Source organism: Branchiostoma lanceolatum, chromosome 1 (genome assembly GCF_035083965.1).
Source record: "Branchiostoma lanceolatum isolate klBraLanc5 chromosome 1, klBraLanc5.hap2, whole genome shotgun sequence".
NCBI lineage: Eukaryota > Metazoa > Chordata > Leptocardii > Amphioxiformes > Branchiostomatidae > Branchiostoma > Branchiostoma lanceolatum.
Genome location: NC_089722.1, coordinates 23,184,000 through 23,210,569, shown reverse-complemented (window position 1 = coordinate 23,210,569; position 26,570 = coordinate 23,184,000). Strand labels below are relative to the sequence as shown.

Below are 26,570 nucleotides of genomic sequence, written 5' to 3'. Positions count from 1 at the left end.
AAAGCTATCAATGTAATTATGTACATGGCACGCAATAAATCATAAAATTTGAAAAAGCACCATTGAATCATCAGCACTATGGTAATTAAGTGAAATAGAAGTTCATAACAGCTAAGGTTCTATCTAAAATGACTACCAAATGTCAAACAAATCAACAGCTACCTCATCCGTATTATTCTGGTTTCCGCATTTACAACATTTCTTCCTTATTTTCCTGGGTAATTTTGCTAAAATTCTGGAAAATTCCCTAGCCTCCGTTGCAGGCTCTGAAGCGGCTTTTTGGGGGGCTAAATAATACACTTTCTGTAGCCACCCCGTAACTATCAGCCATCCTGTAACTATCAGCCGCCTAGAGCCTGCGCTATTTCGCTGCCTCAAAGCGAAATTAAAATCACGTTAGGAGCAATTCGCATGTCCGCGACAAGCAGTTAACACGTTAACAACTTGGCCCGCACGCGCGACTGCTCATTTACATACAGCATGTTGTTTACCTACGATAGCGGAACAAACTGTCTTATCTAGTCTACAACATTAACAAGTAGAAGAGGGCCTGGACGGGTGAAATGACGACCATCATATTCGCTCATCGGCAATAGATGGCAAAATCTGATTGCAACTTGATTTGCCATGGCCCGTAGCTAAAGCCGACGAAGCTATCAATGCCTTGTCACGGCTCGGATCGCCCAAGTTTGTCTTTCCGATGGGAAAACCGCCATACGCCGCGCGCTCCACCCTCCGCCCTGTCAAGGGCGTCAGACATGCCGAAAGAATGTCGAACAAGTCAGTTTAAACTTCTGTATTTAAGAATAAAATCATTTTGACCGCTCAAAAAAATTGTCGGGTTGATGCACACGGGGAAGTGACAGCGCACTGTCTGGGGGAGGTGCGTATACTGTTCTTATTGTGCGGTCTACCATAGGCAGGAAATTCGCACCTCTGCGTTAATCGCCCTAACGTGATTTTAATTTCGCTTTGAGGCAGCGAAATAGCGCAGGCTCTAGGCGGCTGATAGTTACAGGATGGCTGATAGTTACGGGGTGGCTACAGAAAGTGTATTATTTAGCCCCCCAAAAAGCCGCTTCAGAGCCTGTTACGGGGTGGCTACAGAAAGTGTATTATTTAGCCCCCCAAAAAGCCGCTTCAGAGCCTGCAACGGAGGCTAAAAATTCCCATAGTTTTGTGCCGAGCGGCGCCACTTTCCACGTCCGTGTTGTCTGAATGAAGTCGATACTGAACAATGGAGCATTTGCTACTGTAACAAAGGATCGCTGTTTTGCAAACAACATCAAGAGCCTCTGTTTACATCGGGGATAGAAGTTTAGTGGCGAGTGTTTTGCAAGAATCATCTTACCGCGCATAGGAGCCGAGTTATTTTTGTAATACCAGGGACGTCCTGGGTACATAATTCTCGATCTACATTTACCTGAATACAGATACAGATGGACTAATGTTACCTATACGCAACTATAAGGCATATAAGATGAGATATCTATGCCTACCTTAGCGTTTGTTCCAAAATGGTGGACCAAACTGTTCGAGAGTGAATGGCGACATGGTGTTCTGTCGCCCTCTGGAGTGGTCACCAAACGCGAAGAACCAATTCAAATAACGCCAAATGAAATAAATAAGTTTAAAATCCCTTAATATCGTTGAATAGAAATGATAGTCAGAGATTTAATTACATTATAAAACATATTATAAATCTATCTATAAAAGTTTAATATGTAGATTCAATTAATGTACTCAGCTTTTTTCCATTGATCGGTTGCAGCGTTTGCATGCGGTTACATTTGTGTCGTGCATTACTAGACTGTCTGATTTTCTTGCTCCTTTGCCATATAAGGCAGAGACTGAACAACAAATTTAGACGATCTTGCCATATAAGGTCTTATTGTGTGCGACACAGTGTTGAACCAAGCAGCAAGGTAGCAGAACGACTGCAAGGTAAAACTCATCTTATTGCGTTTCATCGCGAAGCAAAAATTCGAATGCCGGGTTTGGAATCTATGAAGTCCTGTTCATAAGACAAAGGCCTTGTATATATTAAATGAATTTTAAAAATAACAAATATAAAATATTTCTTTATTTATTAATGAAAAATGATATTCATAAATATGATATTGATAGATTAATATAATATCAATATTTTTTTTTGATATTCAATATCTAAAAAGAAAAAAAAATCCATGCACGGACACGAACCCGGAGTTTCTGGGTCCGAAGTGCGTCGCGTTGCCAGATCGGCCAAGCTGAGGTACGTAACCCGTCACTCTGTACGTAATGCTATAACCTCACTATATGGTATCATTTATGCCGATTTTTGGTCGTTTTCTTGACGAAATCATTTTTTTTCTTCTGCAATCTTGTGGAATAGATGTAATATGGTCATTTTTCAGGATATCAAAGTCCGAAACCACAATGCAATGATATTTCCGAACAGTTGTAGCAGTTACATGCGGTCCCCCTCCTGTGTCACATGCAAATCTAGCCTGCCTGCCTTTTCGTGCTCTCTTGCCATATAAGGCAACGGCTATACAAGGATTTGGGAACGTATTGCCATATAAGGTCTTATTGTGTGCGACACAGTGTTGAACCAAGCTTCCCTGGTTCCTGCAAGGTAAAAGCCAGGACAATGCGTTCCGGCGCGCATGCGCCGAAACGCAAAAAAGGACCATAACAATGATGACAAGCAGAGGTTTTTAATTCTCACTTAAATATCATTGACATATCAATTGTTTGATACTTTGATTTGAATACATATTGGAATTTCAAAATATTATGTGTCATCTGATGTTTGTTCTCACTTATTTTTTGTACATCAAACCATGATATAGTGCTAATTACGTCCCATTCAGTACTTCCTACATGTGTGTATAGGGGAGATTTCCAGACAGCTCGTCATTAAACAGTTGACAAATATTAACAGCCAGAAAAAACAATAGCTTGCAAGTTAGCTATCATGGTTAGATACTTTGTCCTAGTTCAAACACTAGTTCAGCAATACATACAATGTAGGCAATAATCCTCAAAATCAGAAGAAAGGGGGGGGAGGGTCCAAAGATACTTCCTGACCATCCAATTTCTAACCAGAACAGCATTTGCAGAAAGATTTGATCTACTACTATACAATATTCACCATAAGCCCAGATTGCTTTTAGGATTGATTAGTAATAGATACAAAGTAGAAAGGCATAAGTCCACAAACCTTCCACTCTTCAGACTCCAGGATTGGCAGGATGTGATGGTTGATGACATCAATGGGAGAAATCTTCTTCACACCCAGTGTGTTCAACATCAGTCGGGCGTGGGAGTTCCCTACATCATCCAGGAGGGACAGTAGGCCAGGGTGCACCGTGTTCAAGTCCTGGGCTAACACTGACGTCACTCCCTTCACTAGGCCTATGGTGTGAGAGAACATGCACAGAAGGATTCACGTAGTAATTCGCATAAAGAAAATACCTTTACTCTATATCAAAACTTTAGCCCTGTACCACTACTTTGATATATTTCAATTTGAGGACTTTACAAAAATTCTACTTAATCTGACCTGATCTACCAAGTAACATTTGAAGGGTGTTCTATACATACGACTAGGTCCAATAAAGGGCATTTAGGACAAGCATTGAACATGACCAACAGAATAGCAATCATATACAAAAATAACCTTTCAAAGTTCAAACACAGAATATTCTGTCGGAGCACAGCATTGACAAATTTCTATCCTAAATATCAATGAAGACAAAAATAATGGTTATAACAAGATTATGAACAGAATGGAACATCTAAAGCAGATCATGGACCTTCAGTCAGTGGAAAGAAAATGGTGGGTCCGTTGGCAGAGGCGAATTTTCCGCTGGAGAGTGGCAGGATGGAGATGTCCTGGAGTTGTTTCACCATCTCATCAGAGCTGTTGTACTCCTGCTCCTGGGCACGGTGCACACAGGCCAGCCACTTAGCAACCTTTGCCACAGTAAACAGGGATTCTGTAAAGAACAGATATCATTCTCTTCATGTATAAGCTACAAAGTGAAACATTTGCAAAAAAGATAAGACTGCCACTGAAAGTTGCAAAATTGCAAGTATGTTCTGGAAATTTTTACTGAAGGCTATATTGATTTCAAATATACAAATTTTGGGTTAGATATAGAGAAGTTGTACTCTTTTACACTACATTAACAAATGTATCATATAGATAGGACTAAGGTAGTCAACAATATCAAACAAGGTCACAAACCACTTCACATTGCAAAAGTATTCTAGTCAAAAGCTAACCATGTATGGTCATGTTTTTCTTACTTAACAAAATTCAAAGTGTTTGTAAACTTTTGGAGTAGAGAGAATAATAACACAAAACATGTACACACAGTTGTAAGACAACCATCTTTCCTGCTTTGGAATGTAGATACAAGTTAGAGACACATGACATTGGATGAAAATGCAAATGCCGTGCAAATGAGAACTCCACCCTGTACCTCCGGCCTCAGGTTGTTGCATGAAGGTAGATGCCATGGCCTTCCCCACTTCTATCAGATGATTAGTGGACAGTTTCTGGATGCCCAGCACAGTGGAGAGTGCAGGGTATCTCTCCAGGATAGCAGCCACATCATGGTGGATGTAGAACAGGTTCAGATGGTTGCTAAGCAACTTGCAGTCAATCACATCTTTCACAAGAGGATCATGAGAAAGGATGGTCTGTGATGGCAGCTTCCAAGAAATTTGTCCTAGGAAAATGACATTTAGAAAATTACAAAAATTATATGATTCAACGGGAAGTTTCAAAATGTGTCTACTTTGAACTGCATGTGACTCTTACATTTTTTAGTCCCAAAGTATAGTTTTAGAAGTTGATTTCTACTTTAACTTTTCCCTGGCCTCAATTTAAACTAACTGTTCCTGGTGCTGAAATGCCTTCCACTGCTTTTCTTCGCTGTCCTTGGTCTTGAAGCTATAGCTGTTGTTTTTGTTCTTTATTCGCATCTATTCACATATTGAATTGTATGATAATAGCACTACAAAACATACACACGGGAAGCCAGAAATCTGTATGGTTTTCTGTGGGCTTCCCCAAAAATTATGAATATTGTACACACATAAGCAAACAAAATTAACTAGTGAAAGAAAGAAGTCAAAATTATATAATAGAGTATTCAATTCCATTGTACAGTACACATATGAAGACAATCAGGAGTCTTGAAATCTGGGAAATGAAACATGAGAATGCTAGCGCTGAAATCAGTTGGAATGACTGTAATTAGAAGCAATCTTTAGTCTATAGAAACAGTGTTCAAAAGCCTGTAGCCTCACCATTCTCTGCCTCGACAGGCATGCAGGCCTGTGCCTTGATGTGTTGTACAATCTGCAAGGCCACAGGCTTGAAGAAGTCCAGTATCTCATCAGGCATGGGTACAAACTGTAGGAACCTGCACACTGCTTCCACACCAGAGATTCCCTCCAGGTTCTACAGAACAAACAAACAAACAACAGAGATAAATATGGGCAAATCTTTAAGTTAATTCAAGCTTAATTCTAGAATATGAATGGTGCAGGACAGCTCAATACATGTTTCTGTAATTGCAACTCTATCATGACAATATTAAGATGGGTGGACCTTTGTCTATTGTCTAACGTCCACCTTAAATACAACCCTTTGAATGCGTACTAGATGATGCAGAAAACTTTAGATAGTGTGTAATATATTTCATGGCACTTTGCATTGCTATATAACAATTATAGTGTTATATCTCTTCTGAATATGTCTACTATTAGTGAAAAACAAATGATAATCACTTTTTTGGTGTAAGGAAGGGCATTTCATTATCAAAAAGTGGGATCATTTGTCTTCTGCTGTCTTGGAAAAAGAAGTTGAACCCAAACGTTAGAATTTAGTGTCAATATTTAGACTAGAGTAGTCACATGCTATAATGTTCCCATTGTCTGTCCGTCCTTTTTATTTTACATGTACTTGCAAATTAGCCTCCGGGCATGAACTTGCAATGAACTTGTTGTTGATGTAAAATGTGTAGTTGAGACCTTGAATGACTGCAGTGCCTGGGCAAACAACCCGGGGACCTCTCCCCTCAGCCACTGGTTCCACGGACTGTCTCTATCTACGTCTTCACGAGACGAGGGGATGTCAAAGTCACCTACAGGGGCAGGCAGAAAAATATTTAAGTCTTCATCACTGACTTGAAATACATGTAGACCTTGCAGTAGTAATACACATTGATGACAATGATAAGAATTATAAGATAGCATTACAACTTTACGGTTGTAGATCTAAAAGGTATTTCTGTCATCAATTTACAGATCTGATCTAAATGATATCTAGAATGTTAATAAGAAAGAAGAAAGCAAGTACTATATAATGGGCTTCCAAGGTAAGAATTTAGCAGAACATTCTACATGTATCTTTATTTACTGCCAAGTCAGTCTAATACAGACTAGAGCATGGTACTGTGTACAAAAGACAATTTTTTATTAGAAATTCTGAATATTAAAAAAAAGGCGACTACGAAATATTTTTTAATTATTTGTTTTTGACATTTCAGCACTAGTAATGAATTCTTATGATACTACAGATTGCGAAGTTTGCTAACCTTGTACGATGAACCTGAAGCCATAGCTCCTGAGCGGAAGGAAGGCAAAGACAGGCTGTTTGTCAGGCAGACCAGGCTGCTGGTAAGACTGCTCCCTGACAGACTCTAGCAGGAAGGCCAGGGCGAGCTCTGTGCTCTCTAGTCCATCTTTACTCACCTGAACATTGGAGAATATTACAAACTATTACAAAAATTGTGGCGGCGGTGCGGCACAACGGTTCGAGTGTTGGACCCAGAACCAATAGGTCTGCTCACCATGCCCTGACGTTGTGCCCTTGGGAAAGGCACTTTACATGACCTTCCTTGGCGTTGGAGTGACGTCCACTGAGTCACTTTGGCTAATCTATCTAAAAAGTGTGCCAAAAACACACTACGGATTTATATATTGCATAAGCATCAAATGGTGAAGAAAGACAGAAACACATTCAATTTGTCAGAAACAAAAATAGTTAATGACTAAATTGCCATGCATCTTTCAAAACTGGCATTACTCAGTAACCATTAAGCTGTATTGGCTACAGATGTCAAAAGTTATCGGTGATGATATTCATAGTTCCAACAAGTCTTAAAGATCACTCCTCACTTTCTTAGCATCCAGGAGTTTCTTAACCACCAGCCAGCGCTCCAAACCCCCAGAGTGATGAATCTCAACAACATTGTCCTTGACATCTTGCCGTTCCATGCAGTGGCACCTTCCCTCCATCTATGTGGAGACAATGCAACATTGATGAGATAATCAATAAAATCAAACTAAAGATTGTTCTTGTTTTCATCTAGTTATCATCATCAGTCGATGTACTTACACACCGTCTTACACACACTGCTTTAAGATATAGTGTATGTTGCATTTGATTTACCTTTGTGCTATAATTAGGCCACAGAAAGTAAATTTCACTGCTTTTAATTTCGTTTATGGTCTCCATTTTGAAAATCTAGGCATCTTGTTTTTCTTGCCTATGTTATCTTTTTTTGTGCTCGCACCTTAGATTTTGCATCTGCAGAGGATTTCCTCCATCAAATGTGGCCTTCATCTTTCTTTTGTCCAAAACAATATATCGATCCAAAAAGTCCTAATTGTGGACTAAAGCTAAAGAAGAGTCTGACATGCATAGATTATGTACGTTTTTTCCCGTGTGATCTTTACCTTGTCAATGATGGTGATGTTCCTGAGCTTGTGGAGAAAGAGCAGCAGGGAGGGCTGGATGTCATGGAAACGGTTGGCAAGGGAACGAGACAGCTGAAGGTCAGGCTTCAGGGGGAGGTCGATTCTCGTCTCCCAACTGCAGAAATCACGGACAACAACATATATTGCTGTAACTACTGACATTTGAACTATTACCCTTTTACACATTTTAGAATAATTTCTTGTTCATTATAAAATGTGTTGATGGAGACAAGATTTCATGAACAAAATTGTTTCGCGTTTTTTTGTTTATTGTTCTTTATTTTATATTCTTATCTCACTAAAGTTATGACCTCCATTAACATTAATATGCCAAGATACATAAATCCACCACTTTGAAAAACAGTGGGTTTGAGAGATCTCTATTGCAGCATCCCCCAGGTATGCACAGTTCAGATACAGTTTAGAGTGCAATATACTGGGGGGACGTTGGGTTGGAGATCTGTTTGTTTTCAGGGTGGCTGAATTATGTACCCTGGTGGAATTATGTTAGTAGATGTTACAATTCAGCAGGCTTCACTTACTGCAGTGTGGCTGTAACCTTCTCAGTGCCTTCAATACTATCAGCAGCCAACTGGAATCCATGGTCCTGCAGCCAATGGGGAAGGATGTAACCCATGGGATCACTGCTGGCGTCAAAACAGATGTGGTATCCGCGGGAATGGACCTCGGGCTTGTCCGACACTCGGAACACTGACTTGAAGCCAATGCCTTTATGACCTGTATGTGAAGGAAAGAACAGAGACAGTTAAAGTAGAGGTATGTTGTGATGTTTCATATATCTAAATTCTGCAGTCAAAAGTAGACTCAAGAAACAGATATTCAGCTTCGTTATTACTATCATCATTCGTTGTTTATTGATAATTACTTTGCCTTTTTGAAAGCATTTTTTTCCACATATTTTTCATAAAAAAGTAATACAAGTATGTTCAACTAGCTTGTACTGCTGCAGAGGTTTGAGAATCAATCACTAGTAAAATAGCAAAGAAAAATATTCAATAATCAATAGAAAGCAACATTTACAGTTAACTCACCAATATAACCAAACTTGTGTTTGCCCTTTGTGCTGTTGCCCACGTCACACAGAGCCCGTATGTTGGCCTCCTGGAACCCTGACTCGTTGTTCAGCACAGTCACCTTCTCTCTCTCCACAACAAACACCAGGGTGGCAGACACATCTGAGGACAACAGGTCATTATTAGAAGTATATTGTATGTATTTCTTAGAAAAACAGGCGTGGTGGTTACACTAATTAGCTGAATCTATAGGTCCTGGGTTCAAATCTCCAAACTTGTTGAAGAACCCACCACATCCATCCAGGTGTGAGTGGATCAACTCTTACACAACTCGTGGTGGATATCCTCTAAAGATTCAGGCATTGGAGTGTGAAAAGAAATAAACTCAGCTTGTTTACCGATAGAGTGTTTTACAACATATCTGCCCATTTTCATGACAACTATGCTGTATAAAAGGTTGTCTCCAGTTGCAGTTCCAGAGGCTCACACAGTGACTTGTTGATTTGCAGGAACATAAATAAGAAAACCTCCATCCTAACCTGCTTCATAGGCATTGTCGTCAGCATTCTGGACCAGCTCCAGGACAAAGTGTGTGTCCTTGGTGTACAGCTCCTTGGACAGACGCTCCAAACCACGCCCGATCCGCTTCTTGTGTCTCTCCACAAGGTCTTCACCCTTCTTTTCAAGCTTCAGTCCCACTCCGAACTCATTCCTGCGGATGTCTTCAATCACTTTCCAGCAGGCCTGTTTGGATACATGTACACAACAAACTATGGTCCTAATATGCTCCTTGCATGAATAGCTTTTGATCTAAAAAAAAAAACTGACAAAAGCAAAGCAGCAAACAGGTTTCTACTTCAAATGACTGATATTTCCTGCTACATATTTTACAAAGTCTGTTTGTCCTTGCTATTAACTTATTTGGGAGTCAAAAGGTTCAAGACTATGACTTGTCCCCTCATTCCCCTGAAGTACATTTAATAGTAAGTATATCTTGTAAAATCACCAACATAAGAACATCTATCATACAAGAAAAGAAATTAGAATTCTCTACGTCTCGTCATATTAACCTTTGTGGCTGGGTCCATATCTGGCACTTCTTGGCTTGTTGAAGCTTCACTCTCCTCTCCTGAAGCTGACTCAGACTCAGATGACTCCTCTGATTCTCCTGACTCCTCCTCCTGCTCTTTCTTTCCCTCCATCCCATCTTTGACCTCAGTGCCACTCTCCTGCATCTTTACTTCCTCTGTGTTAGTGGTAGGTTTTACTGGTGATACAGATACAAAAGAATACATTACCATTTTCACCATTTGAAAAGTAGTATACTGCCACTAAGATGCTTAAGCTAAATATGGGAAACAATGTTAAAATCATGTAGTCATCTTAAAATAATCTAATTTCATATAAAAATTCTCCTTTTTAATTAATCCCTTAATGATGTTGACATAAACTGCACCTTGAACACTGTCATTCTCCTGGTCCTCTTCATCATCCTCTTCTGAGTCACTTTCTTCTTCACTGGAACTCTCCTCTTCTTCTTCTCCATCTTCTTCCTCTTCATTTTGCTTCCCCATCTTTTTCTCCTTCTCATCTTCCTCCTCCTCTGTCTCCTCCTGCTCCATGCTCGTCACTGATGACTCATCAAAATCTTCTTCAGGTGGCTAAACAAACAGATTTACTTATTGAGATCATAATTTTTAAAACACTCATCATCATTATCATCCACTGGTTTCTGCAACTGCAATCGTGGAAACTCCAGTGTTTTAAACACTTGGCACAGGTACATGTACATGTAATGGATGCACCCTTTATCATCAGCATACAGAGCTAAAGAAACTGACCAATATCATTATCTAAGATAAAAATTCTGTAGAGATTTGACCCTGAACTGTAGCAATTTGTTTGTTTTGTTTTGTTTGTTTATCTATTTATTTTCACAAGAAGAAAGTACAATGTACAATGTTCATAACACAAGAAACAATCTAAAAAGGTGCAGATTTGACCTTACCTTAACCTTGACAGGTTTGACCTCCCTTTTCCGCACGTCCTGCTGCCATTCCCCGACCCCTAGCAGCAGTCCCAGGATGTGCAGCTTACTGCGCTGCTCATCTGCTCTGCAGGCTCCGAGCAACAACGACTTTGACGTGGTCATTCCAACAACTCTTCCTAGTGGCTCTAGAAACACCTATAAATAAAACAAACAAAAAATAATTCTATACTAATATAATATAATCCTTTTCAATACATGTATATGCAACTGCACGTGTAATGATACCATACCTTTGGGACTGCATTACACCTAGCTGCAGTGTGGAATAGTACCAGTCAGTATTGCCCTGAGGAAGGTGACAGGAGGTCCTCAAAACGTCCGCTGTTGATTGTACTGTATATAGATCTTGGTTGTGAATAAAGAAAATATCCAATCCTTTTTAATGTTCTTAAATAGATTTCAGAGTGAACAATTTCTTGTTATGTTTTGCAGATTAACCATGATAAAAGAGATGTACAGCCCAACATTTGTATGGGTAAAAATAGCTAAATCCCTGTACGGTTCAACTGACATCTGGACGTCACTAACCTGATTGGCCAGAGTTTGGCAAAGGACTGTGGGAACTCTGAGCAGACAACCCAGTACAAACTCCACTGCCTTGTTACCGGCTGTCCCTTGATCTGAACTAGGTGCACCTGAAGAAAGAAAAAATTGAATATCATATCAAATCTAAACATGTTACAGTACATAATACAAAAAGCATTTCAACAGGATCAGTCTGGAAACAATGAAAGAAAGCCCCAAATAACACTTATGTAGAATTAGGACAGTATAGTCTGAGTTACATTGTATGGTCTGAATGGACATAGACAAACTGAAACAAACTTAAAACAAAAGAACATTTAAGAGGTCAAACAAGGGGAAATATTGTTGTCGTAACATTGCAAGCTATCAACTACATATGTACATTAATTCACCGGGTTACATAGTCATAAATCTGTCACTTTGAAAAACAGTGTGTCTGTGAGATCTCTAATGCAGCACCCCCAGGTATGCACAGTGTAGATATACAGGACTTAGTCTACATTATACTGGGGGACATAGGATTGTCAGGGAGGCAGAATTATGTACCCTGGTGGAATTATGTTAGTAGATGTTATATCCTTCTTCTCCATGATACAAAATTACATACTATTAGATTATTAGTAGTTGACACACAGTATTACATTACACAGTGTACAATGTACCTGGCGCTCCATGTGCCCCATCTACCACAAGGCAGCTCAGAGCTGTCTCCATGTGATTGGCCAGCAGAGCAAGAGGAGCATGACTGACACCACTGCTGGTCATCACTATGGAAACCAGGTGCCCTGCAGCATTGATGACATCACCATTCCCAGCATGCTCAGCAAAGGTTTCAGGACTAGCCTGTGTCGTAGTTCGTAACAGAACCCCAGGTGCCACTTCAAGGGCACCCAAGTCGTTGAACACTCGAAGGTCTGGACCTGGATGCAAAAGGGACATTATCAGACATGTTTCAACTTTTCCACAAGCAAATCACATTCAGAAATTAGTGTGTCCATTGTGCCAAAGATTTGCTTTTACCATAATAGCTAATTTCTCAATAAGTATTACACTTAACCATTGTGTGTCTGTTTTACTTTTATTTGCGAAACACTTTTATTTGAAAAATGACTGAAAATGACTATAGATTGAATAAGATAAAGTGTAATTTTTACATTATTACACTATTATTCTTACAATATCAGCATTAGATAGAACTATAGCACAGAGCTCTGCACTATTTCAACTACCATTGCAGATGAACTTTTATGCTAATCAGACAGAATTATCTACACATAGTCTACCGAGAGTGATGACAGTCTCCGAGTTCCTCTCTATGAAGGCCCTGAGGTCTCCATGTTGGGGTTGGAACACCAGTGACCAATGAGTCCACTTCTCCAGGTCTGCCAGCAGGGGTGCACTCAGCAGGCACATCAGGGCCTGGTCTGCTGTCCTGCTGCCCAGCAACCCTACTGTCTTCTGACTGGAGGGGAAGCTGCCATGAAGGATGATAAAAAATTGTAGGATTCTTTTTATCTGTATCTTATAGCCGATATAACCACCCTTCGACGTAACACACCAGCTATGCAGGCACGCGGCACGTAGCAGCTGGTTATATTACACCAAATGACCTGTCACACCTAACTTTTGCACATCTAATTGTAAGTGCCGTTTTATTAGCTATCTAGTAAAGAGATGCCCCATGCCTACAGTACTTGGTGGCAATGAATTCCAATCTACAATTATAGTTCCAGGCAAAACAAATTAGTGTCATTTTATAAGACTACCTTCAGACACTTCTCATATAAAGTCAGTATGCTAGCCTGGTCCCAGTCTCAACTCGGGGTTGGCTCTGGGGTGTTTTACCGGGCCCAGTCTGCTTTATTGAGCCATTTCTGTCAACCTGTCTACTTAGCTGCCATATAGAATTTTGCAGCCTTTCTACTTTAGCTGCCATACACAATTTCGCTAGGGGGTAAACTTATTCAATCCAAGGCCGTAAACCCACACGCTGAGCGGCCTAAGCTGTCTGGGCGGGCAGCACCGTAGAGATTTCGGGGAGCCACCAATGATAATGGTTTCCAGGCTATCACTATCAGTATGCTGGCTCAAATCTACCAAATGATTATTGATGAAGGAACTGTACATCACAACTGAATGTTTGATACATTCAGGTCTGTAAACAACCAATACAGAAACTACTAAATAAAGGTGGGCTGAGTTTGAATAAAAACCAATTCATTGAAATATTCCTTTATCAAATTTGGACATTATCCATCTTCTAATTCTCTCTCATTCAGTAGCAAATTAGTCAGATTTGTCTGTGTCCCATTGAAAAAGATTTCGTTGTGTGGTTAAACTACTATGGTTTAGGCTTTCAAGCTTTTTTCACGATTCTCACCAGCCATCTAAATAAAATACACTAAAACCTATACGATGTCAACACATTTGAAGATGCAAAAATATCTGATTTTTATACAGCATGCATGCTTCTGAGAATTACCGGTAACAGCTGAGCTTCCAATTTTAAAAAATAAGATTTAGCCCATCTTGTGCCTTCAACCACAGAATGCATTGCAGATAGTTACATGTACCTAAGTTCAAACAATTCTTTGACTTTGATTGAAAATGCAGGGTCCAGACATGAAGTACCTTAAGTGTACAGTATGTTGGAATAGAAATGATATGTATGCTCCAAAGTTGATTGAGAGCTTTTAGGCGGAAATTGCAGACTGCAAGCAGGTATGTTGAGGCCTGTGTGTAATTATGGCTGATAGACCTGTGGCTCCCAGGTACTTAGAACTGACAAAACCATGCTCAAGGCTTTGAATCCATTTTCCAGTCAGGGCTCGAAATAGTGGGTACATGTGCACCCAGTGCACCCAAAATTGGAGCTGTGCACCTATTTTTTTACTGTGGGTGCACTGGTGCACCTATATATTTTTGTAGCCTATAGGGTTAAGGTACTATTGTACAATAGTATACAGAATATTCTTGAAATGTAAGTATAAAAAACAGCATGATAAATTTTTGCTGTACTTTATTTAATGTATTATTTGTTTGAAATTTTGAAGTTTGCTGTAGAATTACAGATTAAAGTTCTTAAGAAAGGCAGCAGCGTTAAACTTTGTAATTATGTTCTGAAGAACATTCAACTTTATTTTATCTGGTGCACCCAAAATTCTTTCTGTGCACCCGATTTTTTGAGTTGGGTGCACCAGTGCACCTATTCCCAAAGATGAATTTCGAGCCCTGCCAGTGTATTGAACCTGCAATTTGAAAGTTGTTTGAATTTTATCTGCAATTTGGAAAAGCCCTACAGATATATAAGCTATGTACTATTGCACATACATGTAGCATAGTTAGTTTTAATCAAAAGTGTACTTTACAGAGTGTTAATGAAAGCCTGTGACTTTTGGATGCTCAGGGGTATATTAACCTCTTATTTCATACTATAATGAAAACTGAGAACTGTAAGTCTCCACAACCCACCATCAATGCAGGCTTTAGTACACTGGTACTTACAATTTGGGGTTATTCACCCCAAGTTTTTTATCCTGCAAAATCTTACATAAAGGTTAATACGTTTCACCTGTAATCATCAAATCCTGATGTTGAAGTGCCATTACCAAGACTTTGTAACCTGGCAACCTCCCCAACACGTCACACAAATTAAAGCACTTCTGACAGTCATGTTTAACTACAGTTTTCCATATTTGGTGGTCTCCCGCATCACAATACGTATCTTAAGCATCTATTTTAGAAGGAAGAATACCATTATTCAGACCACAGGACCGGTGAAGCAAACTGATGTGAGAAGCTGCAGCAGCAAGTCTCATCTAGCAGAACAACAGAAAAAAGAACATAGGTCCAAGCAAACCAATCCGTCTACAAGTCTTGGCAATAACACCAGTGCTGAGAGAACTACTGACTGCAAAGACTGAGGACTCTTTCACTAAGGCAAGGCCTTTTGGCACAAAGTAGGAAACACCGATAACCACACCTGAGACTGAGTGAGAGAGGACAACATCATGACGAACAACAGCTCTGCTGCCGACATGGAGGGACCCACTGAGATGGAGTTTGCAGACCCATTCCAATGTTACACCTGGCACGTACAGAACCAACAGATGTCCTATCATCAAGCCGTCTACATCTGTTCCTGGTACGAAGTCGTCACCTTCACTATGGTACTGACTGTCCTTTATGTACTTGTTGGCATTTCCAGTGTAGTCTGTAATGGGCTTGTGCTGTGGGGAATTATAAGAAAACAACAACTCCACAAGCCCATGTATCTGTATGTAGCAAACCTTGCGGTTACAGACTTCTTGGCAGGAGTGATAATTCTCTGGCATGTTCATAGCAGTGTAGATCACTACAAACCTTACAATATGTTAGCATTGAAAACCGTCAGTATGTACTCACAGGAGATGTCAGCATCTGCTCTAAACTTACTAGCTTTGGACAGGTTTGTGGCGGTAAAATATCCAATATTCTACCACAATCATGCTATTCATGCCAGACGCTGTGCTGGCGTAGCGATTGTGAGCTCCTGGGTTGTCCTTGCTCTGGCTGCGTTTCCACTTTTGATGGGTTGGAGCTGTCTGGAGGAACCATACTTGAAACATGGAAACTGCATTGGACTTGTGCCCCTTGGATACGCCATGCTTAATGCAACTCTCATGATCCTCCTAGTTGCCATGTTGCTTTCCTTAAGCGTTATTGTGTATAAAGCCGTGAAGCAACGGCAAACCATGAGACAGAGGATACAGAAAGAACGCCTCCATCCCAGTGGTGCAAATGATCAAGGAAGTAAAGGGAGACAGGAAAATATCTCTGCTTTGCGACATAAAACAACCAGCAATGATTCAAGTAAGTCACAAAACAATCGCACCTTGAGGCAAAAATTTGACGGTCAGGATGAAGTTTCCAAGAGGTTCCAGTCAAGTATACACAAGGCACGGACAGTCATGATTTTTGCCATTGTTGCCGTTGTGTTCTGGGTTTTGGCTTTAATGGTAATGTCTGCCAAGTGGGTCTTACAGAAAGTATGCCCAGAAAAAAACCTGCACCAACAAGTCCTGCCATGGGCAGTTTGGGCTTTCTGTTTGAACTCTGTGGTGAATCCACTCGCAGGAATCAGCCGACTAGCCGACCTGAGGGAGTCAATAGGGCAGCAGCTACAAATGTGCAGACTATGGCTACCTTGCTCGTGTACGTGTCAGAAAGAAAATCCGCAGGAGAGATTGCAGAAAGCAGCAGGTGAGCATAAGAGACAAAATAACAAGATGATTGAGATTGAGATGGGTGCAAACGTGACCACTGGACCCGCTGGGCACAGTCTTTACCGATGTGTTGTGGAAACTGCTGTGTAGAAATAATTGGGACCTTGATGACCCAGGGATTTACACAGACATGCTCCGCATATACTGTAGATAGACAAAAGTTAATGGATACGATCACATGTAAATCCAGCAAACCCTTGCCAAAGGCAAACACAGACATCTTTAATCTACTCATGTCATGCCCCGACACCATATCTAAGTATTTAGGCCAATACATATGTAGCGCTTTACAAAAGAGAGAATGTATTATAATAGATAGAAACGTTTGATATATCAGTGCGGCATTTATTCCCATACTCTTGTAATTATAGCTCTCAGTATAAAATAGACTACCTTAGTATTGTATTGATTGCCTTGCTATTGTTGCCATATTTTGTGCCATGTACAATTGTCGAGCAATAAAGTTCATTCATTCATTCACACAAAAAAGGAAACGACAGAAACAAAATGTTGCAACAGACTGTGATAACATCCTGAAAGGTAATGGCAATTTTATTTGCCATGATTTTCATAACTTTGTTTTAATGATGTGAATGAGCGATGGCTTTGACTCAATATTACGTAGATCATGCATTGTAGATATGCTCTGGGTGTGCAATACAAGACTATATGTTAGATACTGTGTACAGGTATCAAAATCACAGTTTATCATTGTGCACATCTGAAGATATCTTCACCTTTTAGTCAAAGTAGTAAATCAAAGTACTGCTTACATGAAGACATCTAAAGTGGTATTCTTTTTTTTGGTGTTCTTGATTTCAAGAAAACCAAGTACAATATTATTATAGTATAATCAATGTGGTCATTGACAAGAGTATGAGTAAAGCCAAATTATTACCTCCACCTCAAATGGTATGTTTTTATCAGTGTTTCTTTCATGGTCCATTGCTTTGGTGATTTCAGTTTGTTGAATTGTTCAACTTGTGAGTAAAATGATTTGCAAAGTCATACAGGATTTTCCCATGACAAGGCATGGATTTTAAGAGTGCTTTAGTCTAAGGTAAAGTGATGAAATTTTGAGTAAAATCAAGATACATATCTTAGCTTGAAGGTTCATCTGTGTTGGTAGAAATCATTCTTAAACGAGTTTAAACTGTTATTTCCAACACAAAAAATTGGACTTACCCAAATTTTCGACCGTACGACATCGGTCTTTGTCAAGGAATGATCCATCCACCGCTGGGGTGACGTCACGTTATGCAGATAGCACACGTGACTCTGTGAGTAGTGGATCGTAAGTATTGGAAAGTCTGTAGCGCCCGCCGTCTCTGTTGATACATATCTAACAATCTTATGATAGCAATGCTGGACATATCAAGAAATCAGCTACCAACCTTATTGTCTTTGGACAGAGAGGTCCTTCAAACATGACTGGACTGTGTCCTTGGGTGAACTTGCCCAGTTTCTGTGCCGTGGTCATCAGCTTGGGGAGTGGCCCGTATCCTAGGTCCTTCACTTCTTTTACCCCATAGTGGTGGCAGAGCGCCGCTTCAATCGACAGTATCTATGGAGACATCGAGGGAAAAAATTGACTGATATAAGTGCTTTAATGTATACAAATGTAGGTCACATAAAACAAGATATGGAAACTAAAGCCATGCAAAAGATGACAATTTTATATGAGTACACATTTCAACTTTCACCGCGCTTTGGTTTTCAATACAGTATCTTAAACCTTCTCCCTGCTAAGATAGCCATTTGGCTTCAAATTTCTATTTGTTATGGGTTAGGCAGCAGGAAGGTTGACTGCCAAATGCACAGTATATATCAACACTTGTTGTTCCGTATCCCACCATGGTCTACACAATTCAGCAGAATACTATGTTACAGCAGAATACTATGTTACAGAAGTAACAATTGCTGTGACAACTTTTTAAACTGAAATAACTCTTGCTACAGCAACTCTTTTATCATCATTAAAACATAAAATGTAGCACTTAGATCTACAAGGTCAAGATGACAGATCTACAAGTAGGTGTCTGACAGATGACAACACAAACCCATGACCCCCATCTCAAACATAGAATTTCAGTTTCCACCACATCTGTTTAGATGGTCCAATACTGTTTAATTACTCGTACAAATGTAGCTCCAACACACATAAGCATCATTAGGGCCTCAAAAGTCGTATTTTCAAAATCAGTTTTTAGTGATTTCTATCCATAGTAAGTTTAAGTAACACTATCCCATTGCATATCGATCATCATGGAGCAAAGATGCAATGTCGTCGTGTGGTTGGGACTCATTGAAAATCTGACTCATTTCAAATCTTCTGAACATGCATGATTCTGACCGATGAGTCCCAAACACATCCGGAGAATTAATCAAGTGGTCGTGACTCAATGTGCTCAGACATTGTGACGTCATGCGTCCAGGAGTTACTGAAAATTGTTGACAGAAAACGGTAATGGCTGGATTCTGGGCTGATTTTTTAGGTGGTACCAATAAATACATTTTTTTTTTACTTGTTTCTGCGTTCTTTTTAAATTCCACCAGCCTATCATCTAAAACCACCCTCCTTCTTACCATGTCTGCCTGGATGCTGCCATACTGTCTGATGAACTCCAACACATCTTGTCGTGAGGGATGGTAGGCACTCCCTCCACCCCCTGTACTTACACCACTCCCCAGCATGCTGCCTCCAAAGTCCTCCAGGACCTAAAACACATGGAACATTTTCTCACATAGTCAAACAGAACTTACAAAGTTCTACTTGCTTGGAGATAGCAACTTCAGGGAAAGTTCAATTCACATATCAAAGTGAAGCAAATGTACAAGAAACTTAAGCGGGAGTTTGCCTGGAAATAAACTTTACAGTGTAACTAATATTTTAGAGATTCAAATCAACTCATACTCTGACAAATCAGAATGCAAACATTACAAAGTTTAACATTTCTAAACCTAAAAACATCTACGGGAGTTCTCGCACTCTTTGTTATTTTTTATATCTTTGATTTGATTTGATGTCAATGACTTTTGTCTGTGGTTTTTGAATTGAAAAATGACAGTAGGCAACATGTTTCCCATAGTGAAATAAACAAACATTCAAATAAACAATTTCTTAAACTTCAAGTTCCATCCCCACTGAGTTTCCTTGCCTGTGGATGGTGACTTAGGAAGGTGATGAAGCTGCCATGGCCCATGGACATGAAGTCCTGAAACTGGAACTTCTCAGCAAGCTTGGCTTCTATCCTGGCCAGGGTGGCTAAGGTAAGTGTTCCTCCACATTTGTCAAGGTACTTCTGTAGTTCCTCCAGTATTGCACCTAGGAAAAAAACAACACTCATTCAAATTCCTTTGTCTGAAATTTTTGCTTTAGGATAAATGCTTTTCTTCTTGTGATTATTTAACCATCATAAGTTTTGTGAATACAGTCCAGACTGCCCAGCAAGACCACTCAAGGGACCAATAGAATCAAAATGGACAGGTGTTTGCTATGGACAAGATACTAAATGCTAGCGTAAAAGAAGAAAAAAATAATCTAAGGAACCATAAAATAGCAGTGTCATTTGCCAGGTGGTTCTAATGTAGCAGTGGTCAATTGTACAGGTGTGACTGTTCTATCTTCTTTTCATTATATGCCTTTGACAAAAAGTTCACAAAATGTTACATCTTCCTAACTCTTTTTCTACTTCAAATCAACAGTATGTAAGTAAATGATTAATGCTATGGCAACATAGCTGCACTTCGTAATTCAATTGCTTGAAATTGAGCTCCCAGGTATTACTTTTGCTCTGTTATTCCAATGGCCTGTACAAGACATGTCTTATCTATCCAGCATATAACACTTTTACTTCAGAATGCTATATTATATGTCTAAGACATACTTTCAGGTGGAGATGGTCTTCTGTTGCTACTGCCGTGTTCATCCTCTTCATCCTCCTCCTCCTCCTCTGAAGAGGAACTGTCCCTGCCCGTAGCATCATCTGGTAGGTCCAGTTTCCCACAGCACAAGGCAACCTGGAAAATCTTCTTAGCCAAGGGGTTCCTCAGTACCTGGGCAAAAAGTTCACATAAAAAATGGTATTGCAAATTAAACTTGATCTTGTGGCTGACCTTTGTGAGCACTAGATTTCTTTTTCTTTTCAGATTTGGAGAGTCAAAGGGATTTCACTATCAAAGTAGGTTTATATAAAGATAAGCTGACAAACTGAAGTAATTAATCACTTCCTTGTTATATACAAATGTATCTGTCATGACTATAGGTACACAGTGAAGGTAATTGTTATTAAAAGATAATCTATGCATAACGATTCCTCTTACCAATTTCTGATATAGAGAACAGGTTACAATATACACACGTTTTATGTCCATTCATAAAGGGGAAAGGGGGCATCATGAAGTACATCAGTCTGAAGCATATCAAAAGCCATATGACACTCCATGTAGTATTAAAAACTTGTCTTCTATATTTGTTCACCCATTCTAACTTTAAGACATCTCAAACATGTAGACTTGCTGTACAGTACTAGTATGCCTTTAGCTCACACTTAACTATAACCCTGTATTTTACCTGCTGGAAGAAGTTGTCTAGGGTAACCCTCATGCTGGGGTTGAACATCTCATAACAGCATTCGTACACCTCCAACACTGCATCTGTCGCCGTGAGACTGGCATAGCGAAGTTTCCTCTCATGTCCATCTGTTATGATTAACAATGGAAGAAATCATATGTGAGTTTTTGTTTAGGACTGCATATGATCTGACCAAATCTGTGATATACATATGAAAGTCTGACAGATTGTATCTGAGATTGTGTTCAGGACTGCACATGCACTGACCAACGACAATGTATTAGCCAGCCTTTCACCCATAACTGACATTATATTTAACCTTAAGCACACTGAAGTAGACGTTTGGCACCCAATTCCCTATTCGTTACAGAGTTAGGCAGCAGTGAGAAGGTTACAAAGAAGGCCACATGTCCGTTGAACCTGACATAGACTAGAGGTTTAGGCAAAAATATAAACCAGTGATTTTTTTATATTTTGGAATCAGAAAATTTGTGTTTTTTTCCAACTGACAACTGAAGTTTAGGCTCACCACTCTCTGGGTCCGACGCCTGGAGAACTTTACGTTTGATCTTGAACAGCTGCTGTTCAATCTCCTGTTCCATTTCTGCGGCCAGCCTCGCTCGCACGCTTGTAGTCACTTCCTTCTCATGGCGCTGGGCTGTCTTGATCACCTGTTATGGATAAAATATATCATTGTCATTTAGCTGCCCACTATCATTAGTGAAGTATGCAATACTAATACATGGTGTTTAGTATCCCTTTGATAGATATACAATTCTGATTTTGAAATACATGTCATTATGCAAGTACATAATAATACATTTAGTAATTACTTCTTAACTAACCAACATCATTCACTTCAAACATTAAATCCAGAAAATTAGAAATTGATATGAGCTATACATGAAATACAGACACAGAGAAGCTTCTATGAAGTACAGACAGTCAAAACTGTCCAAGAAGACAACTTGAGGGAACAAGAAAATCTTGTCTATGTGGACAGGGTTCTTAATGTTTATATATTGTCCTATGGAAAAATTATCTAAGGGACCACCAAAAAGTGGTCCCATTGGCCAGATGGTCTTTATGTAGAGGTGGTCACTTGTACAAGACCAATGACAATACTTACAGATATACCAAGTGCGACACTGGATATTCTCACACCCAGCTCATAGGGAGACTTGACGTCATGCTCCTTCAACAGGAACTCCATAAAGTCTTCCAGCTTCACCTTCTGTCTCCAACCGTTCACCGTTAAATACTTCTTCAGGTCCTTGAGAATGTCTATGGTTGATATGTCTGGAATGTCCTCATCTGGAATGTGCTGTGGGAATTTGAATAACTCGTACACCAGTCCTTGCTTGGTGAGCGGTCCGAGGTTCAGCTCCGAGAAGGATTTTTTTGGCGGGAAGAGGTCGGCGAGGTGGTGCTTCAGTTCGTGGAGGGTAGCGATAGAACGCGTCATGACGAACGCATGGATGTACGCGTTGACTTTGGACTGGCTTTTCTGTAGTTCGTCGAGGGTAGGGATTTCTGTTGGTCTTCTGATGTTTAGGTCCCCAAATCGGTTCACCTGAAAAAATGAGATGTTGGAAATATGTACAAAACTAACCTGGAAACTGTCTTCCAAAAATGACATGAGTTTACATATCATGAAAACACATTGCTTTTGAGGCACATCTAAGCCAATAGAAATTCTTTAACTTTTCATTTCAGTTTTCTACCACTGGTCAGCATTCAGCATTTAATGAGAGGATGAAATTACCTGGAAATGCTGTTTGAGCATGTCAACCACTTTATCCACAGTGACAGCAGTCTTATTTTCTGCTAGTTTCAGCACATAGTTGGCTGCTGCACTGTCCAAGGTCTTCATGTTGATGGGCTTTGCACCACCACCTAGTGAGGAAAACAAAGGAAAAATCTTTCACAACACGTCTTTGTTTTTCTTTACCAGCTAACATTGTTTGTTATGTTAAGTACAAGTAATTTTAGCAAAGTACCAATAATACCAGACATGACATATGATACAGTGTAGATAAGCAAAATAATACTGGAGACTGGGATTACAGAAACTTTTAAACTGACAGCATAATGATAATGCCAGCACAAACATGACCTAGCTAAGTAGCTTTTTCTACAGATATTTTTATCTTATTTTCACCCTGTTCACTGAAGCTATACCAACCACAATGTCATGTCCAATAGGTTATAAGAGGAGGAAAAGACAAAAATCTGCATATAAATGCTGCCATCCCTACCGCTGTTTCCCCTTCCCCCTGAGGACCCTGGTGTCCGTGTGTAGGGAGGGGTATGAGGCTGGGGGCGTGAGGGGGGCGGGGTCATGAACTGAGTCTGGGGCTGCATTGGCAGGGGAGAAAACCTGCAACAGAGGATACAATCAGTTACACTTCACATATGATGGTTTTACAATACATGTCAATATTCCTCGTAGTCGTAGTGAAAAATGTATGCATGTATCTCCTGTTTCCATTTCTTTTTAAGTCTAATACATTATTTTAGATAAAGAGGCGTTGCAAAAGTCGTACCTTTCCTGAGAAAACATGTAGAAAAACATTGCAGCCAATATGTATAGCAGTTCAGTTACCTTTGTCTCTTGTCCTTTTTCTTCCTGTTTCCACCACTGCCGTGTTCCATCAGACCAGGCTGTGTAGGGTCGTATTCCTCCACATCATCAGACCGGGCACTGCCTGGTGTTGGCATGTAGTCAGCCCGGCCGTCTGGAGCGCTCATGCTCCTGTCCCTGAAAACAAACGTGGCAAATGGTATTCATGCCTGCAAAGCTGGTGTGTTACGCCAAAGGGTAGTTACATGTATACCAGCTATATAGATACAGATAAAGACGAAATTAAATTTGATCGGCCTCTCACTCAGTTCTCTTTCCTCTCTGTTTTCTTTGCTGATAAATGTGGATCAGAGGCTGTACTTTTCTTTCCTCTTGTATATATATGTTTTAGTTTCATGTATTCTGATTGATAAACATTTTTTTTTAAACATGGGGGAATGGTCACACTCACAGGATCAGACATGACTCAACAGATTTCAAGGTGGACTGTGAAAAAGTAAGTTTGTTCTCTCTTGTCGGTCTTGAGCATAAACTTAAAAGAATTACTTATTACCTGTAAGGGTCATATCCTCTGCCTGAATAGTTGGACCTCTGGGCACTGTAACGTCCAACCTGTGTGATCAAATAGTAAGAAAATAACTGTTAGACTATTAAAGTAACTGCAATACAAATTACAATGGAGATTTATTAAAGACGAGCTGAGACACTATTCTATGCTGCAGAATCCAACACTCAAGTTCTTAGATAATTTCACCATTATCAAGTAACGTTACATATATGTCAAATTAGAATCTTCTTTGTTCAAATTCGCACCGGCTTTTTTTAGCAAATGCCCACAAACAAAGTGGGCGGTTGTGGGCATTCGCTAAAAAGCCGGTCCCGTTAAAATTTACCAGGGATTAAATTGTATTATGTTTTAAACAGTAGAATATATAATGAGAGTAGGGCTGTGCAATGCTAACTGGTACCGATACAGTACTGCAAAAATCATTTAGGGTACCAGTCCAAGATACTGCAACATCAAAATTTCAATGTACCGGTATTGTACCTGAGGTTCTGTCAAATACATAGTAGTCCATTTACATGCAGGTACAGGTCTGGACATGTACCTAATTATATGTTCGGGTACACAGCCCTAAATGGGAAACTCTGAAGGACATCATACTTGATATCTTACCCCTTGGTTGTTTCGGAACCTCTTCTGCTGGGGACTGTGCTGTGTATCCTCCAGACTGGGCCACTCCCCGCCGAACCCTCCCCCCACCATGGGGGGCACATTGGGAGAGGCCCCCTGGGGACTCTCACACTCCCAGGGTCTGGGGCGGCCTCTGCCTTGCCCTCCTCCTTTTCCTCTCCCTCTTCCTTTTCCTCTAGACTGATCCATTTTCTAAACGGCCTACAGCTGCTAGAATCCTTCGTGCTTCTGGTGACATGGAAAGGTTGCAAAATGTTGAGTACAAAGTGACTAAACCGTCGAAAATGTCAACATGGAAAATTATATTTTTAAGCAGAATTGCGTATCAGATTGCGACAAACGCTAGCGAACGCTACGTACGGTTTCTGAGCTGGAGAAGCAAAGTCTAGCACTAGCAGACTAGTAACATTACTTTTTATTCAGTTTGACCGAGTAATAACACGTTATCATATAACTGGAGTAACTTGTAGTACGTACAAGACTAAATTACCCTCCAAACTCATTCCCGCCTGCCCGAGCACTGTGACTAGAGTAGAAGAGCCCACAACCATACCTGATTTTCAGCGATCGGCGTTGATCGAGTAGCTTTAAATCTTCGATCTCGATTTGTGCTTGCCCACTGTGCACTCTATTTCCACAGGAACGTAAAACCGGTTTCTACTGCGCACCGAAACCTTTCCTTTTACCGATTCCATGAGATCACCGAAACTATGCGATCATGCACGCGGGTCTTTTGTCAACAGAAACCGGAAGTCGTAACCTTTGACCTCTATCATCTCATACCGGCGTTATCGATCTTGCAAAAATCTCTCAAGGCATGGACTCTACCGCTTCAATATTGTACAAAATTAACCCGAAAATCTAAAAGTCAAAGAATGCTCTAGAATTATCTTTGCTGAACGTCTTGAACGTAATGATACTGTTAATGTCAATAGCGACTGTCGGCTGTCAACAACGAGCAGAGCACTTTGGACTAATGCCTTTGACCATCCTGAAAGTGAGGTTATCGCACCAAGGGTACTCTGGTTTTCTTTGCTGAGCTCACGCTTTGCTTGCGTTGCCTTTGAGCATGATGTACCACAAGATCCCACAATATAGATACGTGTTACTTAGGGGGATTTTGATAGGAAGATTCATCGCGGATATGATATTGGGAGGCGCTCGCTTGTGGATTGGACCATTTTGAAATCAGCCTACGCTTTACTGGCGATTTATGGATTAACAGTTACGCTTTACGTTGCATAAAGATAACTGTTACGGTTTACGTGGAATGAAAGCGACCAATTACGCGTTACGGCTTATGTACTGATTACGAATTACGTTGATTTTGGGCGACTACCTACGGATTACGAAGACGAAAAAGGCTGAATTCAACGCCTTACGAAAAAGGGCAGGCCCTCTTTCCTGGTCTGACCTCTTTCTTTTGGGCGGGAAATTTTGATCGGTTGGACCCTGTCAAGGGGTGGACTGGGGTGGGTGGGTGTTGCTGTCGTGCAAAACACATTTACAGCTCCACGGACTCTACAGTTGAGCTCGAAACTCTTGAGACATGCCCTTCAGGTGGAACTTGTATCAGCACCAAGG

At 40.2% G+C, this 26,570-nt stretch overlaps 2 protein-coding genes across 2 annotated transcripts in view; one reads left to right on the top strand and one right to left on the bottom strand.

Annotated features, from left to right (window-relative positions):
* LOC136442386 (uncharacterized) overlaps positions 1–25,740 on the bottom strand; it is a 48,166-nt gene extending 22,426 nt beyond the window's left edge. Inside the window, exons 1-30 of the mRNA XM_066439207.1 lie at positions 25,540–25,740; positions 24,969–25,214; positions 24,345–24,403; positions 23,813–23,968; positions 23,466–23,587; positions 22,973–23,103; positions 22,337–22,780; positions 21,737–21,878; positions 21,208–21,335; positions 20,522–20,690; positions 19,793–19,959; positions 19,221–19,352; positions 18,029–18,198; positions 12,654–12,844; positions 12,033–12,290; positions 11,374–11,480; positions 10,804–10,980; positions 10,252–10,456; positions 9,866–10,062; positions 9,335–9,539; positions 8,814–8,957; positions 8,304–8,499; positions 7,741–7,876; positions 7,180–7,299; positions 6,597–6,753; positions 6,031–6,143; positions 5,305–5,458; positions 4,473–4,721; positions 3,801–3,983; positions 3,206–3,399 (exon numbers count right to left, since the gene is read on the bottom strand). Of these exons, the coding sequence (XP_066295304.1) occupies positions 3,206–3,399; positions 3,801–3,983; positions 4,473–4,721; positions 5,305–5,458; positions 6,031–6,143; positions 6,597–6,753; positions 7,180–7,299; positions 7,741–7,876; positions 8,304–8,499; positions 8,814–8,957; positions 9,335–9,539; positions 9,866–10,062; positions 10,252–10,456; positions 10,804–10,980; positions 11,374–11,480; positions 12,033–12,290; positions 12,654–12,844; positions 18,029–18,198; positions 19,221–19,352; positions 19,793–19,959; positions 20,522–20,690; positions 21,208–21,335; positions 21,737–21,878; positions 22,337–22,780; positions 22,973–23,103; positions 23,466–23,587; positions 23,813–23,968; positions 24,345–24,403; positions 24,969–25,175 (5,013 nt within the window). The 5' untranslated portion in view covers positions 25,176–25,214; positions 25,540–25,740. The remainder of the gene's footprint in view (positions 1–3,205; positions 3,400–3,800; positions 3,984–4,472; positions 4,722–5,304; positions 5,459–6,030; positions 6,144–6,596; positions 6,754–7,179; positions 7,300–7,740; positions 7,877–8,303; positions 8,500–8,813; positions 8,958–9,334; positions 9,540–9,865; positions 10,063–10,251; positions 10,457–10,803; positions 10,981–11,373; positions 11,481–12,032; positions 12,291–12,653; positions 12,845–18,028; positions 18,199–19,220; positions 19,353–19,792; positions 19,960–20,521; positions 20,691–21,207; positions 21,336–21,736; positions 21,879–22,336; positions 22,781–22,972; positions 23,104–23,465; positions 23,588–23,812; positions 23,969–24,344; positions 24,404–24,968; positions 25,215–25,539) is intronic.
* On the top strand, positions 15,061–16,926 carry LOC136442403 (5-hydroxytryptamine receptor 1F-like). Its single transcript, XM_066439234.1, has one exon. It carries the CDS (start codon positions 15,381–15,383, stop codon positions 16,722–16,724), a length of 1,344 nt encoding a protein of 447 aa, XP_066295331.1. The 5' UTR covers positions 15,061–15,380; the 3' UTR covers positions 16,725–16,926.
* Positions 25,741–26,570: the final 830 nt, after the last annotated feature.

Bases quoted from the DNA above. Each gene is read 5' to 3' on its own strand.
- LOC136442403 (XM_066439234.1), top strand. From the start codon at position 15,381: ATGACGAACAACAGCTCTGCTGCCGACATGGAGGGACCCACTGAGATG.